Here is a 25,880-nt window from a genome sequence, read left to right on the forward strand (position 1 = left end):
TCTATTATGGCAACCATCAAATCTATGGAGCATTTGTTCAATATCGCTTCCCATTTCTGGCAAAATTGTTCATTCTTAGAGAACATAGTTGGTCTCAGATTCGAGCGTAGGCCATGTGGGATGCGTTTGATTTTAACATATTCCCCCAATGTCTCTGCATGTAACTCATATGCAATTTGTTTCCATTTCATTTTTTCTAGCTCTTTAAAATCTGTGGTAATATCTGGCTGGTTCAGGAAATTATCAGATTGTCCAATCAAGCCAGTAATCCGTGTGATGTCCGCATCTGTATATGCAAAGGTCATTGTGAAATCAATTATTTGTGCTCGACTTACGTGGGTCAATAGTGTAGTAGACAAGCAGTCAGCACAACGATTTTCACTCTTTCTTTGTGGGTGGTGCACGTCCACCAGTGGCCACTTTCCACTGGCACCACAAACGACAAAAGACTTCAGGACAGCACCAACGAATTTTTTATATTAAAACGCCTTTATTCGTGCTTCACAGGGGCATCACGGCAATGTTTCAGGCCACATGGCCTTTTGTCAAGCTTACTGGCACATACTCAAAAATGGCCTTTTATACTCTATCTCACCACCCAGTGGTCTAAAAGTGTTAATACATTCACATCAATGACAATCCTAAAATAAAGTGCATATTACCAAATATCCCCATACCCCCAGTTGATGCTAACAGGTTGCTGGTCTGCTGAGCAGGACCGTCTTACCTGTCCCCTCCAGTGCGGTATGCAGGGTCGGACTGGGCCCTGGCCCTCAGGGGCCCTACATGGGCAGACCAGCGCCACACAGTGCCTGACCAGCGCCACACAGACCTCCCTAAGGTACGTGCTGGCGGGGGGGGGGGAATAAAAGGCTGGAGGGGGGTTGCAGGGGGGCCTGGGGTAAAGGGCTGGAGGGGGTGTGGGCCCCTGATGTTGCCCGACCCCTTCCAGTCCCACACTGCCTGAGCACATGGTGATTTGCCTTTTACACTGAAAAATATTGCCATCTACTAGGCATTTCTTAAACTAGCATCTAACTACTTTTTACCCCAGGAAAGGGAAATTACTGCCTGTGTAAAGCAAAGCACTACATAAAGGGGAACTCTGGCTTCCAAACCAAAATTTGATAAAGATGCCCACATAACACAGAAACCCCTAATATACCAATCACAGATACCTGATTCTTCAAAAAGTATGAATAAATAAAATTTTCTATGCTGAAATCCAGCTGTTAAACAGTTCTTCTCTTTCTGCATCATTTGAAATCCTGGCAGGGAAGGAGGGACTTAAACACTGATGTAACAAATTGTAACAACTTCTCCACAGCTTACAGACAGCATGCAGGAACTACATACAGTGCCGGGCCAAGCCAGGCAGGCACCCTAGGCAACACGGCCGGCTACATCGCCCCCTCCCTAAGCATTTGTGCGCATTAGCAGAAGCGTGCACATGCACAACGAGGGTGCTAGGCGTTGCTTGAAATTGTGCTTACTTTCAAAAAGCTTAAGTTATGTTTTTGTGGAGTTCCCCTTTAATGTGTCTAAAATAACAAGACACTTTCTGGGTGAAATGCTATTGTATCATGCATCTGGACAAAAAGTAAAAGATAAAGTATTTTTAGAGTGCCTCACTGGGCAAAAATATCAGGATGGCGTCCACACACCATATTTAAAACGACCTATGTGTCTTCACATAGTTCAGTTCCCTTCCTCAAGAGCTCTTATGTCGCCAGGTAGCAGGTACCTTTGGATTTGGTAGCCACTGCCACGTGGCAGGTACACGAGCAAGACCTGTGCTCACACCAGGGAAATGAACACAGGGGTAACCTCTCCCTTTAGGGCTCTTACTCACTGGCGTTCTGACCTGCGCTCCCCTGCGTTCCGTTTTTTGGCGTTCAGCCGCAGGGGAGCGCAGGAATAGACGCATGTCATTATTTCAAATGGGGCTGTACTCACTCAGGCGCGTGTAGGCGCCGAACGCAGGTTGAGACGCAACATGCTGCATTTTTCCTGCGTTCGGCGCCTACACGCGCCTGAGTGAGTACAGCCCCATTTGAAATAATGACATGCGTCTATTCCTGCGCTCCCCTGCGGCTGAACGCCAAAAAACGGAACGCAGGGGAGCGCAGGTCAGAACGCCAGTGAGTAAGAGCCCTTAGACTGAAAACTCAAAGCTATCCAGCTGAGTACCACACATACAGTCTCTTGATTACTGCAGCTCCTTTAATCACATGCTAAACTTTCACTTCTCCACAGATCTCGCTCTAGCTGGGTGCTGCAGCAAGGAGCTCCCTTTATAACCCTGTGCATTTGGCTCCAAAGCAAGGTACTCCCCTGGGTTCTCCTCCTGTCCCAGAGATGCACTGGAGCTCCCAACCAATCAAATTGCTCTTGGGTGGAGTTAACCCTTTACGTGTCACCAAATGGGAATTTTGAGTTCTGTGGATAAAAGGCTGTAAGTGCCACATATCATAGATTCTATGTTGGGCAACACTTCCAGGCAGGGGAGTGGCTTCAGTAGCATCTTCAGGTCCATTGCTGCTTTAGGCATTGGACATGTGAACACCCCCACGTTGCTCCCACTGCACACCAATTGCTGGATTAAGTAGAAAAGCATCTGGCAGCAGGGGAAGTAGGTTTTTTCCTCCCCAAATTTTTTTTTACCATACAGGCATTTGACCCCATAAAGCTGCCACCCTTATGGTAAAACACCCATGAGTGGCTTTGAAAGTCACTCCTTCATCCCTCTTGTTCCCAGCCTCTAGGAAACGAGTTGAAGCAGGAAATGAGCATGCCCTTGGCTCAGATCGCCATGGAGGCCCTAAGCAGCAGCAGACATATATTTTTTTTTGTTTTTCTGGCTTTACCCCATCTAAAATGCAGTAAATGTGTTAATTTTTCAGTAGGGGTCTCTACATGTCAAATAGATCAAACTGTTCAGTGGACCCCTGGCATTTATATGTTGGAAGTTTGATCCTGGTATCCAGGTGCGATCTGCTTCCCCTCTTCATGCTTAAAACATAACCGTCAGAGTGAGTCAAAGGGGGGGCTACATCGCTAGTACAACGAGAGCAATAGCACTCTCTACACTAGCTGAGCTACATTTCTGGCTTAAAAACTAGGAAATTCTGTTCTTTAAGGAAAACCAAACCCTTAATTATAAAAATCCCTACCCTACATAGACCCCCCTACCTGCTCCCCCCCCAGCCTAGGTGTTACCCCCGGTAAATGCCCCTACCTCTTTACTTACCCCTCAGTGCAGATTCTGTGCAGCAGAGTTCACGGGCGACATTTTCTTCTCTTCTGTAATCTTCTGGTCTTCTTCCGGCACTTCTGCAATTTCCATCACTTTCAGCAAATGCCAGAAGGAACCAGAAGATTGCTCCAACTGCACATGCGTCAATCCGTCACTTTCTTCCCGAAGAGAAGATGGCGTCTGTGAATTCTGCTGCACAGAATCTGCACTGTGGGTAAGTAAAGAGGTAGGGGCATTTACAGGGAGTAACACCTAGACTGGGGAGCGGCAGGGGGGGGTCTTTGTAGGGTAGGGGTTTTTATAATTAACAGTTTGGTTCTCCTTTAAAGTTACAAGAGGCAGCTTTTTGCCATCCCTTTGCCTCATGGCAGGAGCAGCAATCTTGATATCTAATGATATGTGGGAGACAATATGATGTAAAATGAAAGATTTGAGGCAATTTTTCTGAATTTTCATACTGTCTGAGGGTTTTCATTGGTTTTGTAATCTAAATTATGGCGATTTCTTTGTTGGTGCTTTGTACCGCAGGGAGTTTTTGGTCACAAATCTCATTAAACTATTCATGTCTTGTATTGACATATTCGGTAGACACAGATCTTTCCAAATTAGTTGGATTTTAACAGAACACAACATTCTGCTGACACTTCAAGGGTTAAATCTGCTTGTTTGTTTTGTAGCTGGGTTTGTGAAAACAAATCTTTAACCCTTTAAATGCCACAGAAAAGATAAGCTACATTTTATGGATAGAAGTACCGAAGTGCCACAGAACGTAGATTCTACGTTCTGCTGTACTTCTGGGTCTGTGGGTGGAGCCGCTTCCTTGTGCCCTGCCCCCAGGCAATGAGCAGAACGGGGGAATGAGTGGCCCCTTGGGAGTGATCACCCAGGCTGCTGCAGGCATGTGTAAACTATGTGTCTGCTGCGAACCCCCCCCCCCAGTGCCGCCCCATACCAGGATGGCGCACTGCATGGGTGATGTCTCCTCAATCCTACTGGTGGATTTCCAGCCTGCACACCACAGGTTAGAGACACACACACACATTTTTGGAGGATTGGGGGGTTTTCACACATTTACAGCACTCAAAAACACACATGCATTTTACCAAGTGCGCACACACACACACAATCTATTTTTTTTTACTGCATCATGTGGGTGGCAAACCAATCTTATTCAGTTTATTCAATGTTTAAATGTTTTATGAAGGCATAATATATGGGGATTATCTTTTTATTGCACAGTATAGTACATAAGGACACAAAATCTAAATGGGTAAAATGTTTAGCAGTTATATAGAACAGTGATAGCGATAGGTGGAGATTTTCTTAACTGTTTAGGTTTGGTGATTGAGTTTCCCTTTCGTGGGCAAATATAGATCCACTACCCACTACTACAACTTCTTTGTCAGTAGCGGGTTCCATCTTTAAAGATGGAATGTTTGCCTCCCCTGCCCTGGCGCCCACACAAGGATGTTGTTGCTCCATCTTCCCACATCCTTCACCTCCCCCACTCTTTCGTACTGCTGATTATCCAATTATCTCTGCCTGTCACACCTCTTTGTGTTAACACCGCCCTGTACATGAAACTTTTGTTTCAGAAATGGTCCCACCCATAGAATTCACCCTACTACAAGATTGCCTTTGGACCATGACAAGGGCATAACAGTGGCCGAGAAATAACAGAAACTTTAAAATTCTGATGTTGAAAAATATTTTTGCCACAGCTTTATTGATTACTTGTAGGTAACAATCTTTATTAACAGAAACATGAAAATATAAATAAATAACCATCATCCATGTTAAATAACATATAAACATTAACATTCAACTGACTAATCCCAGAGTCCTTGAAAAATGTCTTCATGTGCTCACATAACCATAATGTCCACTAGCTGCTTGACCTTCTCCAGTATGGTGGGTATGCTGGGTTTAAATGCCCACCACCTGCCATGACAACCTTCCAGAGGTCACCTTAAATCTTAGCAGGTAACCAACACAATGCCAAAACAGTCTACCTCTTGCATTTCCAAGCAATACTTTTAATGCCAGGGACCCGTCTTGGTATGTGGGCTTGACTCCTCATGCCTGTATACCCCTCTACATGTGCATGCCCATTTTTGAACCCCTCCTGAGCTCAATATTGAATACATTGTTGCCAACTGCTCCATGGGTGTACCCCATCCTCCCTGTAATACCCCTGTCCATTCTCAAGCAACCAATGCCTAATACCCATATCACCCCTTGATACATTTTGCCATGTCCTTATTAATATTTGCCCTAGGCGTCTTCCTTATGTGACCTACCCACCCAAACCCTGCCAAGAGAGTCTGGAAACATCAATTTTGAATTTTAAAACTTCAAAACTAGACACCTAAGCAAATTTATAACTGTAATAAGCTAACAGGGATATTATTGAATTACTACTGAAACCACTGCCATGCTGTCAGAGTTAAAAAAAAAAAAAAAGTTCAAGATGTAAAAAAGGGGCCTGACATCTGACCCAACTGTACTTTCTTCGGAAGCTTTTCCGTGCAACTTTAGGTTGCTCTTGAGCTATGTAAATTCTTACATTCAAACTCATGCCCCTCCCCCCCCCCCCGTTCTTGAAATGTGAAGCAAACAAAAAGCATTTCAGAATAAACATGGCCTTCTAACTGTTGGGGTATCCTTCCAACCACACCCTCCCTCTGATTCTAGAGGCACCATGTAATAGGGTGGTTAGATGCCCACATCCCAAGCACTCGTACCTACACTTACATGCTGCCCCCACACTATACCGACTTGTAAACTGCCAGCAGACCCCTCTTATTTTCAGCCCCATTGGAACTGGCGGCTCCCTGTGCGTTGTTGCTAACCTGAATGTGATTCTGCCTTGCGGCCCCCACACCTGTTGATTATTAGGCTTTTTGCTCAATTTGCATCCAGCAACAGATATCCCTGTGATCCCACTGCAGAGATTGCCTTCATCATCATATTTCAACCAAGCAGTCCCCCCATACACCCTATATACTTATTTAAATAACAGAACAGCTCAGAGCCATTCTCTAGGTGTTCAAGCTCTTTCTGGCTAGAATGATGAAGTCAGATTCCTACGAATCCGCTTTTACCTCCTCGTGTCGCTCAAGAAGAACAAAGGGAAAAACATCAATATTCTCTATCTTCCATAATTGTTTTCTTTACTTCCTGTCCCCAGCAATAATTTGACACAGATATAAGTACACCCTTTTCGTGCATCTGGCACCAGTAGGGCTTGAGATGCTTCTTTTTCTTTTTTTACCTTTTTTCTTTACCATGCTCGCTTGTCACCTCTGTAACTGCCCCACTAACTAATGACATCACCCCTTGACTTCCTATTCCCCCACTGGCTGCTATTAACAGTTATCTCTGACCCTGTCCCCGTGGCTAAACTTCATGTTGAACCAGCCAACAAAGTCGCCATTACAGACACCACACTAACTCTGGCAGCTCCAATACTTGGAGCAGACTGGTGGGGTTTCCATACTGCTAGCTGGAATATGCTGCCCTTACAATCACCCTACTTCCCACCTAGTTGACAGCTCCTTTAAACCGACCATTAAAGCCCTCAAATCCTGTCCTCTATCCCACCCGCTCTGGTGCCCCTTGTAATGGATTTACCCACTACCTGAGATACCACAGATGCTGCTGACGATCCCCCAATTCTGAATGTTCTGGCAGAACTGTCACCTGATGGCCTGCATCCTGTCTCACCTGCAGAGCCTGTTGTCTCACTTCCTGGTGTTGTGTGCTGTCTCTTTTCTGTGCTGTCTCTTTTCTGTGCTGTCCCTTTGCTCCAAGAATGTCTGTATGGGTATAAGCACAGAAGCTACCCCCAGCCCAGCTACCCAAATGATGGTGTTGCCATACTCAACCACCGCACTGCATCCATCCCTTGTCACCAGCACAACTTGTTCTGTCCACTTTTGCATCTTCCATTCTAAAAACCTCCATTCAGCTGGCTGCCTCTCTCTGCTGCAGATCTCCCAAGACTCCATCTCTGCGCTTATATCTCCACTCTCCCTTGACAACTTGCACTTGTGCCTCCCTGCCCTGTGCCCGACCACCGCTGTTCTCCCACTGAAATGGCTCCACCCACGCGTGCCATCTTGTCTGCACCCACACCACAACTCATATTCTGTCGGGACTGACTCCCCCACCACTCCAACCTCTCCTCTGTGCTGCACGTGTAAGGGAAGCGCTTGTGCAGCCATTTTCCTGTTCCGTGTGATGCTGCCCAGAGAAGGGCTCAGACAATCGGGGGATGGGAACTTTTTGTGTGAGTCGCACCTCCTGTAAAGGGCGTGGGGTGGGCTGCCAACTGCTGCAGAATGCATTTCTGTGCTGATACCCGAGCTGAAACTTCCTGTTATCCTGCCATGGTAAGAGACTCTTTCCTCTCCAGCTACTTCCCTCTCCGTTACCTCGTGTAGTGCTGCCACGCTAAGAGACTCTTCTCTCCTGCTACTTGTTTTCTCTCGCCACAAAATGGATGCCTTTCCTGTCTCTGTGTGATTCAAAATCCCACACTAGTTCCACCCCATTTACTACGTCTACTAATCCCTCTAAACTTAACCCTTCTGTGGCCAGGATTGTCCCACCCTGCCATGACCCCTTCCGCAGTAATTCGCTGCTTCTGGGCATGCTTTCCTTTCCACTCATTTTCTGCTCTGCCCATGTTTTCCAGTGGGAAGACACGCCTGTTTTTTGGCTCCGCCCCAACCTCTGGCCTCAGTGTCCGGTAGTTACAGAATCTGTATACAGTCTTCGTGGGTCCGGATAGGAAGCTGGGAGAGCGGGGCCTTCCACACTCACCTCAGTACATGAACCCCAGCCGAGCCCGGGCATGGATTGCACTGTGCGCTCATCTCTCCATTCTTTCCACAAGCAGTCATGATGCTCCTCACAAGGAAGCCTGAGGGCCCCATAGCAGCAGGTACAGTGTGCTGAGTTTGTGTATTCTCTCTGTGACTTCTATGTGTTCAAACACCATGTCCTTATGATTACAATTTGTACCATTCCCAACTCACTCCCCTCCCTGGATCAGTCTATATCAGTATTCAGGTATTAAATCGTTTTCCAATGTATATGTGTGTCTTGCTTATATGCTCACTGTCAGTCTGTCAGTCCCAATAATATAGCTGTGAAGGCCACATTTTATATATGTTTGTGTATATGTATATATATCTGTGTCTGTGTGTACACACACATATATATATAGAAATATATACAAATATAGATATATATATATATATATATATATATATATATATATATATATATATATATATATATATATATATATATATATATAAAATTTACTGCACATTGTATATCATCCTTGAAAAAGGTCCCAAGTGGGACCGAAATGTTGGAGCACTGTAATGTGTGTACAAAAAAAAGACACTTATTTCACAAAGGGAAGTGCTGGCCTGGGAATATTTTTGTTCCAAATTGTGAGTGTGTGTGTATATGTATATATGTATATATGTATATATGTATATATGTATATATGTATATATGTATATATGTGTATATATATATATATATATATATATATATATATATATATATATATATATATATACACATACACACATACACATACACACATACACATACACACATACACATACATACATACATACATACATACATACATACATACATACATACATACACATGTGTGTTGGAATGGTAAGTATCTAGGGGTTGCAGAGTGCTGCTGATAAAATATCAAATACAACAGTGTCAAAACTGACAACATATAATGTGTAGCTTCTAATGCCGGAGTCAAACAATCCGTTCATTAAGTGCTTTTAACATTCATACATCTTTGTCTTTGGCGCTCCCTGTAATGCAGTAGGTAAATATATATAAATCCTTAGGATGGAACAAATATTTTGCCTATTTGATATTTTTAGAATTTGTGTTTGTTTTTCATAGGATGGTCTCCTAATAACACAAATATCTATATTGTTCTATTATTGGTTGCTACTGTAATATGTTGGATGTTGATTGAAATCCGTGACCTCAGATAAGGACTCTTCAAGGCCAGATGATTTTATAGATATTCAGGGTGGATATTGTATTGTGCCTACATTGCTTTGTGTGATTGTGTATAGATCTGTCTCTGCGGCTCTGCTCACTCTACCACGGTGGGTTAAAGAATTATCATGCCTTTTATGCACACTACAAACTGGCTCCACTACCTTATGCTTAAAGGGATTTAATAAAAATACAGTAAATATGCTAATCCTTTGTTTTATGGAGGATTACAGTAATCCTGTTATGTTAATAACAGCCAGTGTTTATCATTAACCCACTTAAACTGTAAGAGCAGAGAGACACGCTTGACTCTGTATCACAGAGCAAAATGATTTCATTGATTTTGCATTAATGCTTTTGATGCCGTAGGTCCTTGCTGCCTGTAGGACTGATCAGAGTGGGTCAGTGATGAGAGATTTGATGGCAAGAAACAATTTAATTAATGTTGATTGATACACAATCGGTTTTCTGTGTGCTATGGCATGGCTGGTGAGCATGTGTCATTACTTTCAGTAAGAAGCAGATCTGAACTGCCTATGATATCAACAGAATATGTCTGCTCAATATATACTTAGACTTATGTAGTGGTTGAATAAAGAGTTGTGCCGTTGCTGCCCATTCTTAAATCCATGGTATCATTTCTCTTTTCTTTGTTGCATTGTTATTTAAAGGGGTTGTTCACCTTCAAACAACTAGTTGTTTTCAGATAGATTACCAGAAATAATGACTTTTTCCAATTACTGTCTATTTTCAATGTGTTACTGTTTTTCTAATATTGATGTGTAAAGTATAATTTTTCACCTTCTAAAGCAACTCTGGGAGGGGGGTTGACGACCTTGTAAACTGTTCTAAATAGATACATTTAGTTGATACATTTCTTATCTTTGTCCCTGCTGGGCAAAATCTCTGGGTTTCATTACAGGCAGCTGTTAGGAACTATTGTATCAAATCTAATATGCCAGAGATGCTTCTGAGAAATGTATCAACTAAATATTGCAAAATTATAACAGTTCAGAATCTGCAACTGAATTACTGAGCTGCCAGACTGAAACACCAGAGATAGGGACATTAAACTTAGATTTTGGAAAAACAGTAAAAAATAAATAATGGAAAGTAATTGGTCCACCTTTACATATTCCACTCTTTTAATGATACAGTTGCCTGGTTGCTAGGGAAAATAAGACTCTATCAACCAAATAGCTGCTTAAATACCAAACTTAAGAGCTGTTAAATTAAAATTAAAAAAATAAATCTGAAAAAACATATAACCAATGGCAAAATATCTTAGAATATCACTTACTACGTTATACTAAATGTTAAAGAGATGGTTCACCTTTAAGTTAACCTTTAGTATGTTATAAGCATTATTTAAATTGGTCTTTATTATTTAATTTGTATTATTGCCTTTTTCTTCCAACTCTTTCCAGCTTTGAAATGGGGTCATTGACCCCATCTAAAAGCAAGTGCTCCATAATACCACACATTTATTGTTATTGCTACTTTTTTATTACTCCTTTTTCTCTTCGGACAATCTCCTATTCATATTCCAGTCTCTTATTCAAATGAATGCATGGTTGCTAGGGTAATTTGGACCATAGCAACTATGTTGCTGTAACTCCAAACTGGAGACCTGCTAAATAAAAAAATACCACAAACGATAAAAAATGACAACCAATTTCAAATTGTTTTAGAACATCACTTTCTGCATCATACTAAAAGTTAACTCAAAGGTGAACAACCCCTTTGATGTAAAGGTGAAGTGACCCACACTTGGCCACACTTTTGATGGTGCTTCTTCTATGCCTGGATCTAGATTTACTGTGCATCTGAAATCCTACAAAGAAAAAGCAATAATAAAAAAACTCTGTGTAAAATGCAGTGCAAACCTAGTATTTCTATATTATTATGCACATCACAATGCAGAGTTTTATTGTGCATAATGCCTTCATGCTTCGTTAGCCTGCTATCCAGATCAGCAAACTACTTGCATGAACACTGAGGTGTTTTGACCTGAGTTTTTGGTGAAAGTTCTTGGTGTTCTGGTGCAATTAAATATAAAACAACTTGTAAGTAAATGCAGGAGCTACAGCTATAATGGTGAGCATGGAATTGGTCATTAGAGAGATTATTTACCTTTGGATTAATTTTTAGTATGACAAAGCAAGTGATATTCTGAGACAATTTGCATTGGTTTTCATTTTTTTATTATTTGTGGTTTTTGAATTATTTAGATTTTAATTCAGCAACTCTCCAGTTTGCAATTTCAGCAATCTGGTTGCTAGGGTCCAAATTACCCTAGCAACCATGCATTGATTTGAACAAGAGACTGGATTATGAATAGGAGAGCCTGAATAGAAAGAAAGTAAGCAATAACAATACATTTGTAGTTTTACAGAGCAATTGTTTTTAGATGGGGTCAGTGACCCCCATTTGAAAGCTGGAAAGAGTCAGAAGAAAAAGGCAAATAGTTTAAAAACTATAATAAATAAATAATGAAGAGGAATTTAAAAGTATAACATATAAAAGGTTATCTGAACAGTGGACCACCCCTTTAATAACATAGCTATCTTAATTAGATACAGTCATGCAGCAGTTACCATTGTAAGCATATACCCTCTATTAAGTTACCCATTGTGAAACAGATTATTTATATTAGTTCCATGTTAAAAGAAGGAATAACACTGCAGGCCAGTGACATATATGATGACATCATTGACCACCATCCATAAGGATATATTTTACAGGTCATTCTTCGATCTTTTGTAATATTATATAGAGAATAATGTACCCCCTACAGTAACATTTTAGCATTCTAGGGGACAGGTATATCAGAGTCTGAAGTTTTTGCCAAGTCAATAAAAGTTGTATTTTTAAAATTCAAGATAATTTTCAGTTTTAAGACTAATTTAAAATTTGACAATAAAGTCAAAATTTAAAAATAAGGGTTAGCATGGGATTACACTATGTTCAGGTTGCTTTTTTGCATGTTTTAAAGCAAACTTGTTATTGAGTTTTTAGATTTTTTTCTTTGCATCACAGAGCACTAAGCACCCTTTTATAGTGAATAAAGTACCCCCTCTTGTAAACTACAAGGATATTATAAGTTACCGAGGAGTTTCATTTGCACTGGTCTCCAAACGCTCCTGTATTTGTTTTTGTTGAGTTTACCTATAAGCATTGCTGCTTTGATGAAATGGTAATGGGAAATAGTAATATTTGAATAGAGTCCATAACTAGCTTCCATGGCTACTGTTGACTTGAATGGTAAATAGACAGCAGTGAAGGTTTTATCACTTTTCAGAATGAAAAATGCTCTGCGTGTTTTTTGGCTGAAAAACACTCACACAAGTAGTAGCGGCCATTTCTAATTCAAGTCAGTGTAGGAGGTACTGAAATTTGCACATATAATAAATGTACACCGAATGAAATCGCGGGTAGTCTGTTTGTGTATCTTTTGTAGCTAAGTGACTTTTTAAGCAGCATAACATTACAGCTTGTTGGAAATTTTTTAGAGCAGTGCATTGAAATGCAAGAGCATGTTTTTAAATTGTGGCTTTTTGCCTGTGATCTACTTGGCAGAGTTTCCATTTTTTTGGGAAGAAGTGTGCCCTACCTATACCAACTATCGTCCAACTTTCTGTACCTCTCCTGTTTATATTTCAAAAGGTATAATAATAACCTAAACCTAGCCTCATTAGTCCATGTTGTTTCTGTTTTTTGTTTGGGTTAATCATTTCTTTTCCACAAAGTACTCTTTCAAAGCTCAAACTTTATCATTCTCTTTCATTGACATACTCCTATTACTTCCCTCAGGAAACATTGTACATCCTTTTACACATGAGCCTTTCTTGGACTGTGTTTATTTGGAAAATGCCTGTGCCTCGTGCGTATGAGATGTTTGACTCTTTCTCCTTTTTTAGCGATCAGATCTATTCAAGCATTTTTAGCATTCTCTGGTAGTGTGTATCGAAGGTGTGTTTACTCGAGGGCAGTGGGTTAGTTATTTCTCATACCACATGTTCGATGGACACATTTTATTAAAATAATGATGTCATACAAAAAAGTCTAAGAAGCGATTGCTCAGACGAGGAGGGAGGGCATAAAATCCCTCAGTGGGGCCATATCTGCTCTGTGATCCTCCAGTTGGATCGCCCTGCTTAGAGTCCAGATGTAATACAACCCTGAAACTTATGGAAATTTAAAAAGGATCGGGGGCAAAAATGTAATCCAAATGATAATGCAAATAAGGAGGTTATTTATCAAAATCTAAATTTATCTAATACTCCAACCAAATCCACACGGGTTATTTCCCCTTATTTGTCAATACATTTTCCCTAAAAAATCAAGTGGTCTGAGATGCCGGATTTTCGGATTCAGACTTTTTCCATCCTCGGGGTATAATAAATCCCTCACATTTTTCTAGTTTTTGGTATTCGTACTTTAATAAATAACCCCCTCAGACTTGCTAATGATATATGAAACATCATATCAAATGTAAAACATCATATCAAAATTCAGTTATGATAATGGAAGCTCTTTTGGCTAACTGATATAGTAAGCCGTGATTATGGCCATAACAGTGAGGTCTTTATAGATGTGCATTTCCAGTATGTGTGTTTTAAAGTCAACTTCCCAAGTTTTGAAGGGGGCCGCGACCATAAAATATATGTTGTGTGCCACTATTTGCTGTGTGGCCACTGACCAATATAATAATAGATTTAGTAGATTCAGCAGAATACCCAACTGAATCTGAATCCTAATATTCCAAAATTAAAATGTCATACAAAAGGATTGTTTTGCTGTGGTTTCAGTTCTGCTGTGAGTGACAGAATAAGAATAGGGAACAGTAGATGGACATTCCCAAAGAGTTTATTTGCAACATAACAGGAGGTTACCATGAAATGACGTTTCCATAGGAACTGAACTCTCAGGTTTCGAGAAGGTTCTAAATACAAAACATACTCCATGCCTGGTAGGGATGATACTAAAAACTATTACACACAGTAACAAGCACATAAAATGCTTGAAAGTGCTGAATCCATAATTACTGCATTAAGCCAAATACCAAATTCCGCATACCAGGTTTGATTGAATATTGAGTCTGAACCCCAATTTCTTAGTTGGAAAAAAAGAAATGTGGTATTCAATTATACAGAGCTTTTAATGTGTCTTGACTTTTTTAATTAATATTATGCTACTTTGCTGTATTTTGTATGACTGCAATTATTTTCCTTCCCAATTTTATGAACAATTAGAGGCTCTGCAGGTTTTATGTGCCAAGATTTTTATTCTCTTTAAATAACTGTGACAAAAAAAAATCACAATCACAATTTTTTGTGAGTTAATCTGAATCCTGAAAAAAATGCTGGGATTCTGCTGAATACTGAACTGTTTCTGATATCTCTTGGATCAACTCAATTCCCGGGGGCATGAGCCTGTACAGCATCCTTCCCTCTCCCTCTTCTTCCTCCATGCTGTATTCTGAGAACTAAGGGCAAGCGACTACTAAACAGGAGGAGAGAACTTGTGGGTTTTCTATGATGTAGGGAAGTTACGTCAGTCCACACGAATATAGCAGCTGCAATTTTAAACAAAAAGAGAAGTTCTGTGGCTGCTTACATTGGTAAAGTGTTTTGCAAAATAAATACAGAGTTCTGTTTTGCAATAGTTTGACTAATTTACTGGAGTTAAATTGCTTTAGTAGCTTTCCTTCTACTTTAGGCTTGCGAATCCACTGTCACTCATTGACGGCTTCATTGACAGGCACAGTGTCGGCCTATGTGGGACTACATCGGTGATACAGTTTGCCCTACTGTCCGCTCAGTGTAGCTCCACGTAGGCCAACACCACGACTGTGTATCCTGTGCCTTTTCTGCTTAAAAGGAGAAGCAAAGTCTAACTAAAGAAGTAGGTAAATGTAATGCTGTACATTTATGTTTTGTGCTTCTGTACCAGCCCAAGGCAACCATAGCCCTTTAGTAAGATCTGTGTCTCTGAACATGCCCCAGTAGCTCCCCATCTTCTTTTCCACTGATTAACTGAGCTACTGAGCTTAGGGAACGACTCACGACTAATCAGCCTTATATTGTACCATTTATATTCTGTATACACAGAATATAAATGGTACAATATTAGGTTGATTAGTAATTAATACAGATAATTATTACACGGCAGCTCAGAAACCAGTGCAACTAGACACAGGATTTAATTATCAGTGTTGTAGCATAAGCTTATATTACAGACAAACCTCATTTTCTGCTTGTAAATTTGCAACAACCCCTAAGATTTAGCTACTCAACAGCTGCTCAGGGCCGACTGAGCTAGTGAGTGTCGCAGACACTTTCCAAGATGGTGTCCCCCTGTGACAAGTTTGAAGTCCTGGATCATTACTGCTATTGAGATGCTGAAACTTTAGGCTGGTGCAATACGTTCAGTATATAAAATATGACATATTTTTAACCATTTTAATTTTTAGTTTAGGTTTTAATTCTCCTATAAATGGCTGCCCTTTGATTAACCGCAGCCTGTTTATATAAATTATAGTAGTGTTTCTGAAGCAAAAACACTGCTTGTTCCAGTGCAGAACAACAGTATATTATATTTTTAATTACTTTAAAACACTTTTTCATTTTTTGGTGTTACTGTTCCTTTAAGGACATGTACCTGTTGCCTTACCCATTTTCCACATTATTCTCTTCAATTTCTTCACCTGTTTACTCTATTTCTTTCTTTTCTGTTTCCACTTTCCATCTGTGGTCGAGCATTTGATCCGCTGAAATGCACGTGTGCCTGATCTACAAGCTTCTTGTTGCACAATTGCTTCAACTGCTGAACTGGCCATGTCTTAATTAACCAGCTGGAACATGGGCCTTGGTAGTGAAGTGTGCCTTGCACCCACTTGCCAGGTGTCCCATAACAGATGTTTGCCTTGGTTTTCCCTTTATTTATTTATCCACATATGCAGTGTAACTTTACACTAAACATTGTTTTTGCTGTAGTTAGTGGTAACTTTGGAAACATGCAAAACACTATGTTCATAGGTTTGCTTTTAATTGGTTTAGTGGTTTTATATTATGGTATATATATGTGGTGTCTTAAATGGTGTATTATCATGGTCTACTGTGGTATTTCACTGAATCTGAATGTCTATGTTTCCACTCTTAATCTGAAGGAACCTTAAAGGACCAGTAACATCAACTTTTTTTAAAAAAAATTTGTTATTATAAAATGAACAAAAACACCAAGACAAATTAAACTTTAAAATAGCAAAGCCTTTATTAAGAAATAACTTACAGAAACTCCACTTCCGCTCCTCTTCAGAAAAGGTGACAGGGCGACCATCCATTCTGCGGTGCTTGATTTCTCCTCCCTGGCTATTCACTGACAGCTGTTCTCTGCCCCAATCTCCTTCTCTTCTTCATCCTCCTCCCAGGTGTCCAACAGCAGCAGTAGGAAGGCAATGTTGGCAGGCTCCCCAATGGCTCTACAAGAGGTGCAGTAAGGTAGAGGAGTGCAGACACGAGCGTGCAGCCTGCGGGGGGAGCCGAGCCGAACCGGTGCCTATACCTCCTCCTAGTCCTCTTTACCTACAGCAGCGGCTGCAGTAGCCAAATGGCCAGCGCAATACTCTCTGGGGCAATCACATACTAGCAGCTTACGATCTTCTGTATCTGTACATGACCAGTAGCGCCAGCAGTACAGGAGGAGGAGGAATAGGCAGGGGTTCTGCCTCAGCTCCCCCGCAGGCTGCACGTGGAGATCTCATGTTTTCTAACACGGAATGAGGAAGGCGACCCCCATACCCGCTGCTGCTGGGCTCTAGATACACGGCGATTCCATGGGAAGGATCCAGTTTCTGTATCTGTCCATGACCAGTTGCACCGGCAGCGCAGGAGGATGAGGAGGAGGTATAGGCACCGGTTCAGCTCGGCTCCCCACACAGGCTGCACGCTCATGTCTGCACTCCTCTACCGTACTGCACCTCTTGTAGAGCTATTGGGGAGCCTGCCAACATCACCTTCCTACTGCTGCTGATGGACACCTGGGAGGAGGATGAAGAAGGGAAGGAGATCGGGGCAAAGAACAGATGTCCGTGAATAGCCAGGGAGGAGAAATCAAGCGCCACAGAATGGATGGACGCCCTGTCGCCTTTTCTGAAGAGCGGAAGTGGAGTTTCTGTAAGTTATTTCTTAATAAAGGCATTGCTATTTTAACGTTTAATTTGCCTTGGTGTTTTTTGAATTAATGAATTAATGAACTAATGAATTTTTTAAAAACATTTTTTGATGTTACTGGTCCTTTAAACAGATATATTCATTATTTGGCTTTATACATGGGCCAGTAGACTGCTAACTGGGTAAGAGTGACAAAGTAAGCAGCCAATACTTGATTATGTCAGCTTTAGACTTGTTTTTGTTGTCCTTGTCATAACTGACTTTTTTTCCCTTACAGTGAGATATGGTGATGGCTTGTATGATTCATATATGAGGCTTGATCAGATGGCAGCACAAGATGCGGCAGAGGATAAAGAAAGCCCCTCCACTCTACCTTCATTTGGGAGACTTACTGTAAGTAGCACATCTGTTTTCTTTGTTTGCATGTTATCAATTGCGCTGGATTCCAGTTGCTCTGGCACTGTTAACAGAGAGGAAACATTAACAGAGTATTTGAGTAGGCATCATAGTGTTTAGTCAGATGCTGGCTGACATATTGATTAGAAAAAAATCAATGCCTGAAGGCTTATTGTTGTGTTTATAACTTTTGGTTCTGCTGCCCCTCTTTGCTGTCACGTTGCACATCCTATATACAGATATTGCACAAATTAAGCAGATCAGCTTTTAGTAGTTGTGGAAATCCAGACATTTCTATAGGAAACCATATAGCTGCAATACTTTATAGGTTGCCTTTATACTTGCATTTAATCTGCAATGCAGATGTGAGCTTTTACCTCATAGCCTCTTGCACTTTTGTTAACTGTAAGGCTGACTATATAGTTCAGAAACTTATTTGCCCACGTACGGGGCCAAAAGGATGACCTTCACATACAATATTTGGTTGGAACTCACTACCTGAATCAACTGGACTGACTTGAAAATTCTATTTAGAATGGACAGCACTGGACTATGGATACAGAAATAACAGGTCTGCATAGGTCCGTAACATGATACAATAATTGGCCAACTGATCAGATAAGTCCTATCTGAGTAGCCAAATCAATCAAAGATCCTTTGGCAGTAGTTGATAGGGTCAGAATGAAAGCCGATAAATGAGTAGCACCAATTTTCATATCCATAAAAGTGCCTATATTAGCAATCAAGGGCATATTACACCTATCCCCACAGCAACATTTCATGCACAAAATGGTCCTTTTGAAGCCTTCATTAATGGAGTTTGGTATGACGACTGCTGGAAAGTGACCAGCGACCTGTAAAAATACTATTGAAATGTTTTAATGTCATCGGTCTTAGGATGATTATCCATGAGGTACTTGTCAAAAATACTTTTGCACCAGAAAGAATGTAAATCCCCTTAAGTAAAACATTTGGAAACCAACCTTGTGTGAATACCTAATGGAATTGTTTTACTTATTGTGATTTAAATTGGTGCTGGTACAAAGGTATTTTCAAACTAGGGATGCACCGAATCCAGGATTCGGTTCGGGATTCAGCCAGGATTTTGCCTTTTTCACCAGGATTCGGATTCAGCCGAATCCTTCTGCCCGGCCGAACCGAATCCGAGTCCTAATTTGCATATGCAAATTATGGGCGGGGAGGGAAATTGAGTGACTTTTTGTCACAAAACAAGCAAGTAAAAGATGTTTTCCCCTTCCCCATCCCTAATTTGGATATGCAAATTAGGAATCGGATTTGGTTCGGTATTCGGCTAAACAAAGGATTCGGGGTTTTCGGCCGAATCCAAAATAGTGGATTTGCTGCATCCCTATTTTAGACGATTTTTCACCTGCAGAAAAGGAATTTTCCCATGGAGACTCGGCTCCCCATGTGCCATCACTCTTAAAGCTTCACTCATTTTGGAGAGAAGCAGAATAAAAAAAAATCTTATGTTAAATATAAAAAGGACATTAAAACAATTCAAACCATTTGCAAAATTCCTAAATTACTTCAATTGCCATCATATTAATGCCGGTTTAAAGGGAAACTCCTACAGAAAGTACTAACCCCTATGGCAATATTGTTTTAAATGTTGAAAATAATGTTAAAAAACTTTCCTTTGAAAAAACCCTATGGCAAACTCTGCAGAGAAGTTCTTCATTCATATACCATCTGTATGCCAGTTGTATTAGGAGATCAGGAGCAACACCTTTGAGTCCCAGCACCAGGCAAGACCTTAGTTCTTAGGTTTTAAAAATGTTTTTTATTGACCCCCTAGGCAGTAGATATTTTGGATAGGGATGCACCGAATCCACTATTATGGATTGGGCTGAACCCCCGAATACTTCACGAAAGATTCGGCTGAATTCCAGATCTGAATCTGAACCCTAATTTGCATATGCAAATTAGGGGTGGGAAGAGGAAAATATTTTGTTACTTCCTTGTTTTGTGACAAAAAGTCACGATTTCCCTCCCCACCCCTAATTTGCATATGCAAATTCTGATTTGGTTCGGCCAGGCAGAAAATTCGGCCGAATCCGATCCCTACTGAAAAAGGCCGAATCCTGGATTCGGTGCATCCCTAATTTTAGACACAATGTTTTCTTCAAAATAAATGTCAACGTTTGTAACACAAATATAAAATGCTGAAATGCCCAATCTTCTGTAAATAGTAAATACATTATTAAAAAATAAAACCCCAAAAAACTGATAAAGTTAGCATGGGGAACTTTCTTACCCTTGTATAATCCCCTTTGTATTTTGCTGCATTGCAGCTAAATGATCTATTTAACCTTATTATAGAAGTCAAGTTTGCATTCCCATTTTACACTTATCACTAATGATCTGTAAGATTAGCGCTGCTTGTTACCTCATTAGCAACAGAACGGCTGCTGTTTTGTAACTGATACTGTAGTTTGTGCATACGTTTCCATAGGGAAGTAAAGGTCCTAATAGTGCAGCTTATGCCAGAAGCCAGTCCAGTCATGCCTTTGGCACCTCTGCTGTTTCATGATATTACAGTATGATGCTGTCTAGATTCTGTGCTGCAACGTCAATATATAGTAAAGCTTATTTTACAATTTATACACACACAAAACACTCCTCATGCTATGGATTACTGGTCAAAGGGACATGCAAATCACTCCTTTATGTCCCTTTGGTCACCCTAACCAGGCTAGGTTCTTTGTTTTGCTACTCCACAAGTCCTACCCACTCAGAAGCCATGTTGCACTTGTCTACAAGTTTGGACATAGCGTTTTTAGTTCTTAGGCTGTATCTGTGCTATTAAACCAACGGTTCTGGATGCATAGTTGGCCAAAGGGACATAAAGAAGTGATTTGCATGTCTCTGCCCATAATGCCTTATGTGAAAGTAAAACTTACAAGACAAGTGTCACTTTATACAGTAAGTGAAGAGCAGTACTGAAGAATTTTCTGTCAGGCTTTGTCATATTAGAAAGAAACTTTGCAAATTATGTGTGTGACTATAACAAAAAACTGACTATATTCTTTCAATATTTAAAGGAGAACAAACCTTTAAAAAAAGTATTATTGCAAAGGCACCCTTATTTATTACTCACAGCACTTAGTTATTCCAGCGTCCCTGCTGCACCTTTGTAGAAAATTCGCCGCTGACAGAACCCGAGTCTAAAAGCTGGCTGACGTCACCAAGGCAGTCTAGATGCACTTTTGACAAATTTAAATACTGCGCATGCTTGAAAAAGTAATCTTTATTTCTCCCCAGCTCACGGCTAGATTACCTTTTTTGGTGCATTCGCAGAAGCACATTGTGGTTAAAGGAAGTAACAGTTTCTTTAAGTAACATAGTGGCGGCGTCCTAGACCCAGGGTAAGAATTCAAAATGGCAAACACGAATTATAGAGGCAATAAACCTAGCGTTCTGTTCTACTCAAGGAGAACTACCTTGGAGGCTAGGGGTTTATCATTACCTTTCGTTCTTCTTTAAACCATCTGCATTTTTGGCACATTGACAAAAAGGAGAAAAGCATGCCCATCTGGTGAGTGGGTGAGAAGATAAGCTTTTTGTTATTGAAAGAATTTTGTACTCTGAAGCTGTTTTTCCGATGTCTCTCTTTGACCGTAATCAATCACCCACTCAGTTCTCAGATTAGACCTGGCATCCTGGCACTGTAAAAGGCCTTGGTGCAAATCCATGCGTAAGACAAGTTATCAATTCTTGTGCTGCCAGAAAGGACAGCAGCTCATTTCTATACACGTTCCCAACAGACATAGCTATGATAGGCTTTCATGTCTTTTCCAGTACGTACCAAGGCCTTGCAATGAATTATGGGATTCATGACTGCATGGTAGAGTAATACAGAAACATGTATTACTTTTCTTGCTTTATTTTTATTCAGCAAGTTTAATTTTTTCTGCACATAAAAGACCAGTAACAATTAAGGGAAACTAGGACTTTTAAAAATATTTAAATATGCAAAAATTCCTCTCTGACACCTGAATTTCTGAAAAACCTTAAACCCTGTGCATGCTCGGTGGACTGTCAGATTTTTCTGTTCTAGTGGCAATGTGCAGGTCACATGTCATGTCTAACTTCTTCAAGACCCATATGTACAGTGAGCTTTGCTAGAGAGAAGTGACCTCAGGGCCATTAAAGATGGCGGTCATGAACATTGCAAAAAGAGTCCAACTTGGGGAAGCGATCACAATAAAACTTTCGAAAACTTTCAATGAGTTTCAGGAGAGGAGATTAGTACCAACAACTGGGTAGTAAGTAGCAAAAATGTATTTTCATTCTCCTTTACAGCTTTAAAAACCTATTTTCTCTGTAACCTTTTCAGTTATCAAAGACTACTGCAAGGAGGGGAGTTCAGGGGCTAATTTCCAATGAAGGAGGCTTCTCCAGTCAGAAGTCCATTGCTCTCTGTTTACTGAGATGGTCCATTTCCATTTTCCTGTCAGTGATCTGACAGGAACAAAAAAGTATGTTCTATGATGTACCGTTTCAAACAAGGGAAAGCTGTGCTCACTAGTGATGTGTGGGTCAGGCTTTTCCCGACTCACATGCGCCCGAGCCCGACTTTGGTGTTTCTTTGGTGTTCCTGCCGATGATGTAACAAAAGGGGCTGGGTGAGAGGCGCGTGTCTATAAAAGCTCAAACCGTAAGTCAGAAGCTGGCATTTGGAAGCTCGGGGGCGGGGAGAGCAGTCAGGAGCAGGGCTGATCCTATCAAATGTGGGGCCCAATTGGGACCATGTTGGTGGGGCCCCTAGACAAAGTGTTGCTGGCTACTGACACACCAAGTATTTAGGAAAATAAGGGCATACAGGCACAAAATAGAAAGGAAAGGGGCAGACACAGTAAGAGACTGAGACGGATGAAATAGGGGCACATAATAGGGGCACACAGGGTAAGAGAGAGAAGGAGGAAATAGGAGAGTGAACTGGGCCAATTAGTTTGGGGCAGGCTGGGCCAATTCAGCTTGGGAGCAGGCTTGGTTGGATTGGGAGCAGGCAGGGCCTATCAAGGTTGGAGGAAAGCTGGGCCTATGAGAGTTGGGGGCAGGCTAGACCTATGGAGTTGGGGGATAGGCTGGCTTATCTGAGTTGGGGGTGGGCTGGACCTATGGATTTGGGGATGGGCTGGACTCTCAAAGTTGGGGGGCAGGCCAGGCAGCATCATGTGCTGAGGGAAATATTATCTGTGCTGCCCCGTGGTGCGGGGCCCCCAGAGGTGCGGGGCCCTATTGGGCCCAATTGGTCCAATAGGCCTAAGGCCGGCCCTGGTCAGGAGAGCTTGACCCGCACCCACCCGCGACCTGGAAAGGAGTGCGCGAGGTTAGCCAGTACCCATCCTACCCACGGGTATCGGTCCGGCCTGCACATCACTAGTGCTCACCACTACTTTTTAAAATCAGTGGGGGAGACTGTGACCACAAAATTCATACAGACAAATACAAGAAATCCTCTGCACTCAACCCATTATAAATATATTTAGGACATTGAGACATTTATATATTGCAATCAGGGCCGCCATTAGAAATCACGGGGCCCCGTACAACAAAATTTTTGGGGCCCCCTGGGCCCCGCCCACACTGACGACCAAGCTCCACCCCATATCCCGCCCACTCCACATCACAGTTAAAAGACCACACAGACATCAGCGCTAAAAAAGTAACCCCCCCACACACAAGTTGTAAAAAGCTATTATAAAAAATTGGGGCCCCAAAAACAAAAAAATTAAATTTTTTTTTTTTTTTTTAAAACATTGGTGGCAGGGGCCCCCTTATAAGTTAAAAAAAAACTTGGGGCCCCAACAAAAAAAAATGTAAAAAAAACTAAAAAATAAACAAACACTGGTGGCAGGGGCCCCCTTATAAGTTAAAAACAAATTGGGGCCCCACAAAAAAATTTGAAAAAAAAAAAAAAAATTTTTGAAAAAAAACAAAAAACTGGTGGCAGGGGCCCCCTTACAAGTTAAAAACAAATTGGGGCCCCAAAAAAAATTTGAAAAAAAAAAACTGGTGGCAGGGGCCCCCTTACAAGTTAAAAAAATTTGGGGCCACCAAAAAGAAAATTAATTTTTTTTAAAAAAAAACAAACAAAAAAAACAATGGTGGCAAGGGGCCCCTTACGAGTTAAAAAAAAAAATTGGGGCCCCAAAAAAAAGTTTTAAAAAAAAGATTGGTGGCAGGGGCCTATAGAATATTAAAATAATACATTGGTGGCCAGGGGATTAAAAAAAAAAAAAACACAAACTGGTGTTCAGTAGGATTGAACTCATGGCTTCAGGACTTCAACTTCGCCTCCTTTCGTGACTTCTGGTCTTTTCGCCGCTTCAGGACTTCAATTTCGGCTGTTTTCGTGACTTCGGGTCTTTGCGCTGCTTCAGGACTTCGGCTTCGGCTGTTTTCGTGACTTCGGGGCGCTTCGTGACTTCGGGTTTTTCCGTGACTTCGGGTCTTTTCGGCGCATCGGCTTCGTCTTTTCGGCACTTCCGCATTCGGCACGCAAGAGGCAAGACGTACGGCTCGGGCGCTCGTAAGGGGGGCCCGGATCTTCAAAAAATGCAGCGCTGCCGGGCCCCCCTTCATGCCCGGGCCCGGTACGCTTGTCCCCCCTGTCCCCCCCTGATGGCGGCCCTGATTGCAATATATTTAAGCTGGTCTCAATGTCCTTAATATATTGATAATGGGTTAAGTGCAGATGACTTCAGCCAAACGAAATGCAGATGCACACCTGGTCCCTCTTTCAACGTCCACGGTGCATGGACCATAGGAGGACGGCACCCCCAACAAATGGTACGTAATAGAATTAATCCAGCACACGAAATCTGCTCAAGGGTTATTACCCGTGTTTAATGTCAAGCCAAACAGGTTGCAGATGACCTCTTGAATTTGTCTCTATGATGTACAGTGGCCTTGTCTCTGCCATTGTGATGGCCTGGGTGCAGACACTCAGGGGCGATCCTGGCCCCTCCGCCGCCTGAGGCAGCAGCAGTTGCTGCTGCCCCCCCCTCCCCCGGAAATTCGCTCTTAAAGTACCAGGAGCAGCTAGGTACCTGGTACCTAGTGGGGCACTGCTGCCTGAGGCGATAGCCTCAACTTGTCTCATTGGCAAAGCACCCCTGCAGACACTTGAAGCGGTTTCAATTCAAAATTGTGCGAATATGCATTTTGGTGACGATATGCATTTTGGCAAAGAAAACTGCTTATTCAAACACAGGGGCTGATTCATGGCCTGCGTTTATCTGAAGGCTGAGAATCAGTACAGTATGGCCGTGACTTGATGGTACAGTGGTCGGGCTACAGCAGCTGTCAACAAAATGTGAAAAGACAACACTGACCGGGAAGGCTACCAATGCAGAAGGGTTTTTATAGGAGAGCCCATCTGCATAGGTAATTAGCCCCTGAACTGCGCTTCTTGCAGAATAAAAGTAACAGAGAAAAATTAGCTATCATCAAAAACATTAAAACAACAACAGGCTGTCCTTATATGGAGTTAAGTCTCTGAATTAACCACATTGCTTTAATAACCTGAATGTCGCTAATAATGTGTGCAGCGTTTTAAAGGAACAGTAACACCAAAAAAATAAGTGTTTTAAGATAATAAAATATAATGTACTGTTGTTCTGCACTGGCAAAACTGTTGTGTTTGCTTCAGAAACTCTACTATAGTTTATATAAACTGCTGTGTAGCCATGGGGGCAGCCATTCAAAACTAGAAAGGGCACAGAACACAGGACACACAGCAGATAACGGATATATTCTGTAGTATACATTGGGATCCTTAAAGGAACAGTAACGTCAAAAAATAAGTGTTTTAAAGTTTGAAAATATAATACAGTGTTGCCCTGCACTGGTAAAACTGCTGTGTTAGCTTTAGAAACACTACTATTGTTTATATAAATAAGCTGCTGTGTAGCCATGGGGGCAGCCATTCAAAGGAGAAAAGGCACAGATTACACAGCAGATAG

The 25,880-nt window shown here is 41.5% G+C and overlaps 1 protein-coding gene across 2 annotated transcripts in view; it reads left to right on the plus strand.

The window, feature by feature from the left end:
• Positions 1-5,863: 5,863 nt before the first annotated feature.
• The window catches only part of LOC108709487 (dual specificity tyrosine-phosphorylation-regulated kinase 2), a 29,509-nt gene continuing 9,492 nt past the window's right edge, over positions 5,864-25,880 (plus strand). For both annotated transcript variants that reach the window (XR_005965812.1, XM_018249388.2), the window contains exons 1-3: positions 5,864-7,650; positions 7,956-8,204; positions 17,768-17,883. Coding sequence is in view for 1 of the 2 variants with exons in the window: in XM_018249388.2 (XP_018104877.1) it covers positions 8,162-8,204; positions 17,768-17,883 (159 nt within the window). In the remaining variant the exon portion in view is untranslated. The remainder of the gene's footprint in view (positions 7,651-7,955; positions 8,205-17,767; positions 17,884-25,880) is intronic.

The sequence above is a fragment of the Xenopus laevis genome, chromosome 2S (assembly GCF_017654675.1).
Source record: "Xenopus laevis strain J_2021 chromosome 2S, Xenopus_laevis_v10.1, whole genome shotgun sequence".
In the NCBI taxonomy this organism is placed as follows: Eukaryota; Metazoa; Chordata; class Amphibia; order Anura; family Pipidae; genus Xenopus; species Xenopus laevis.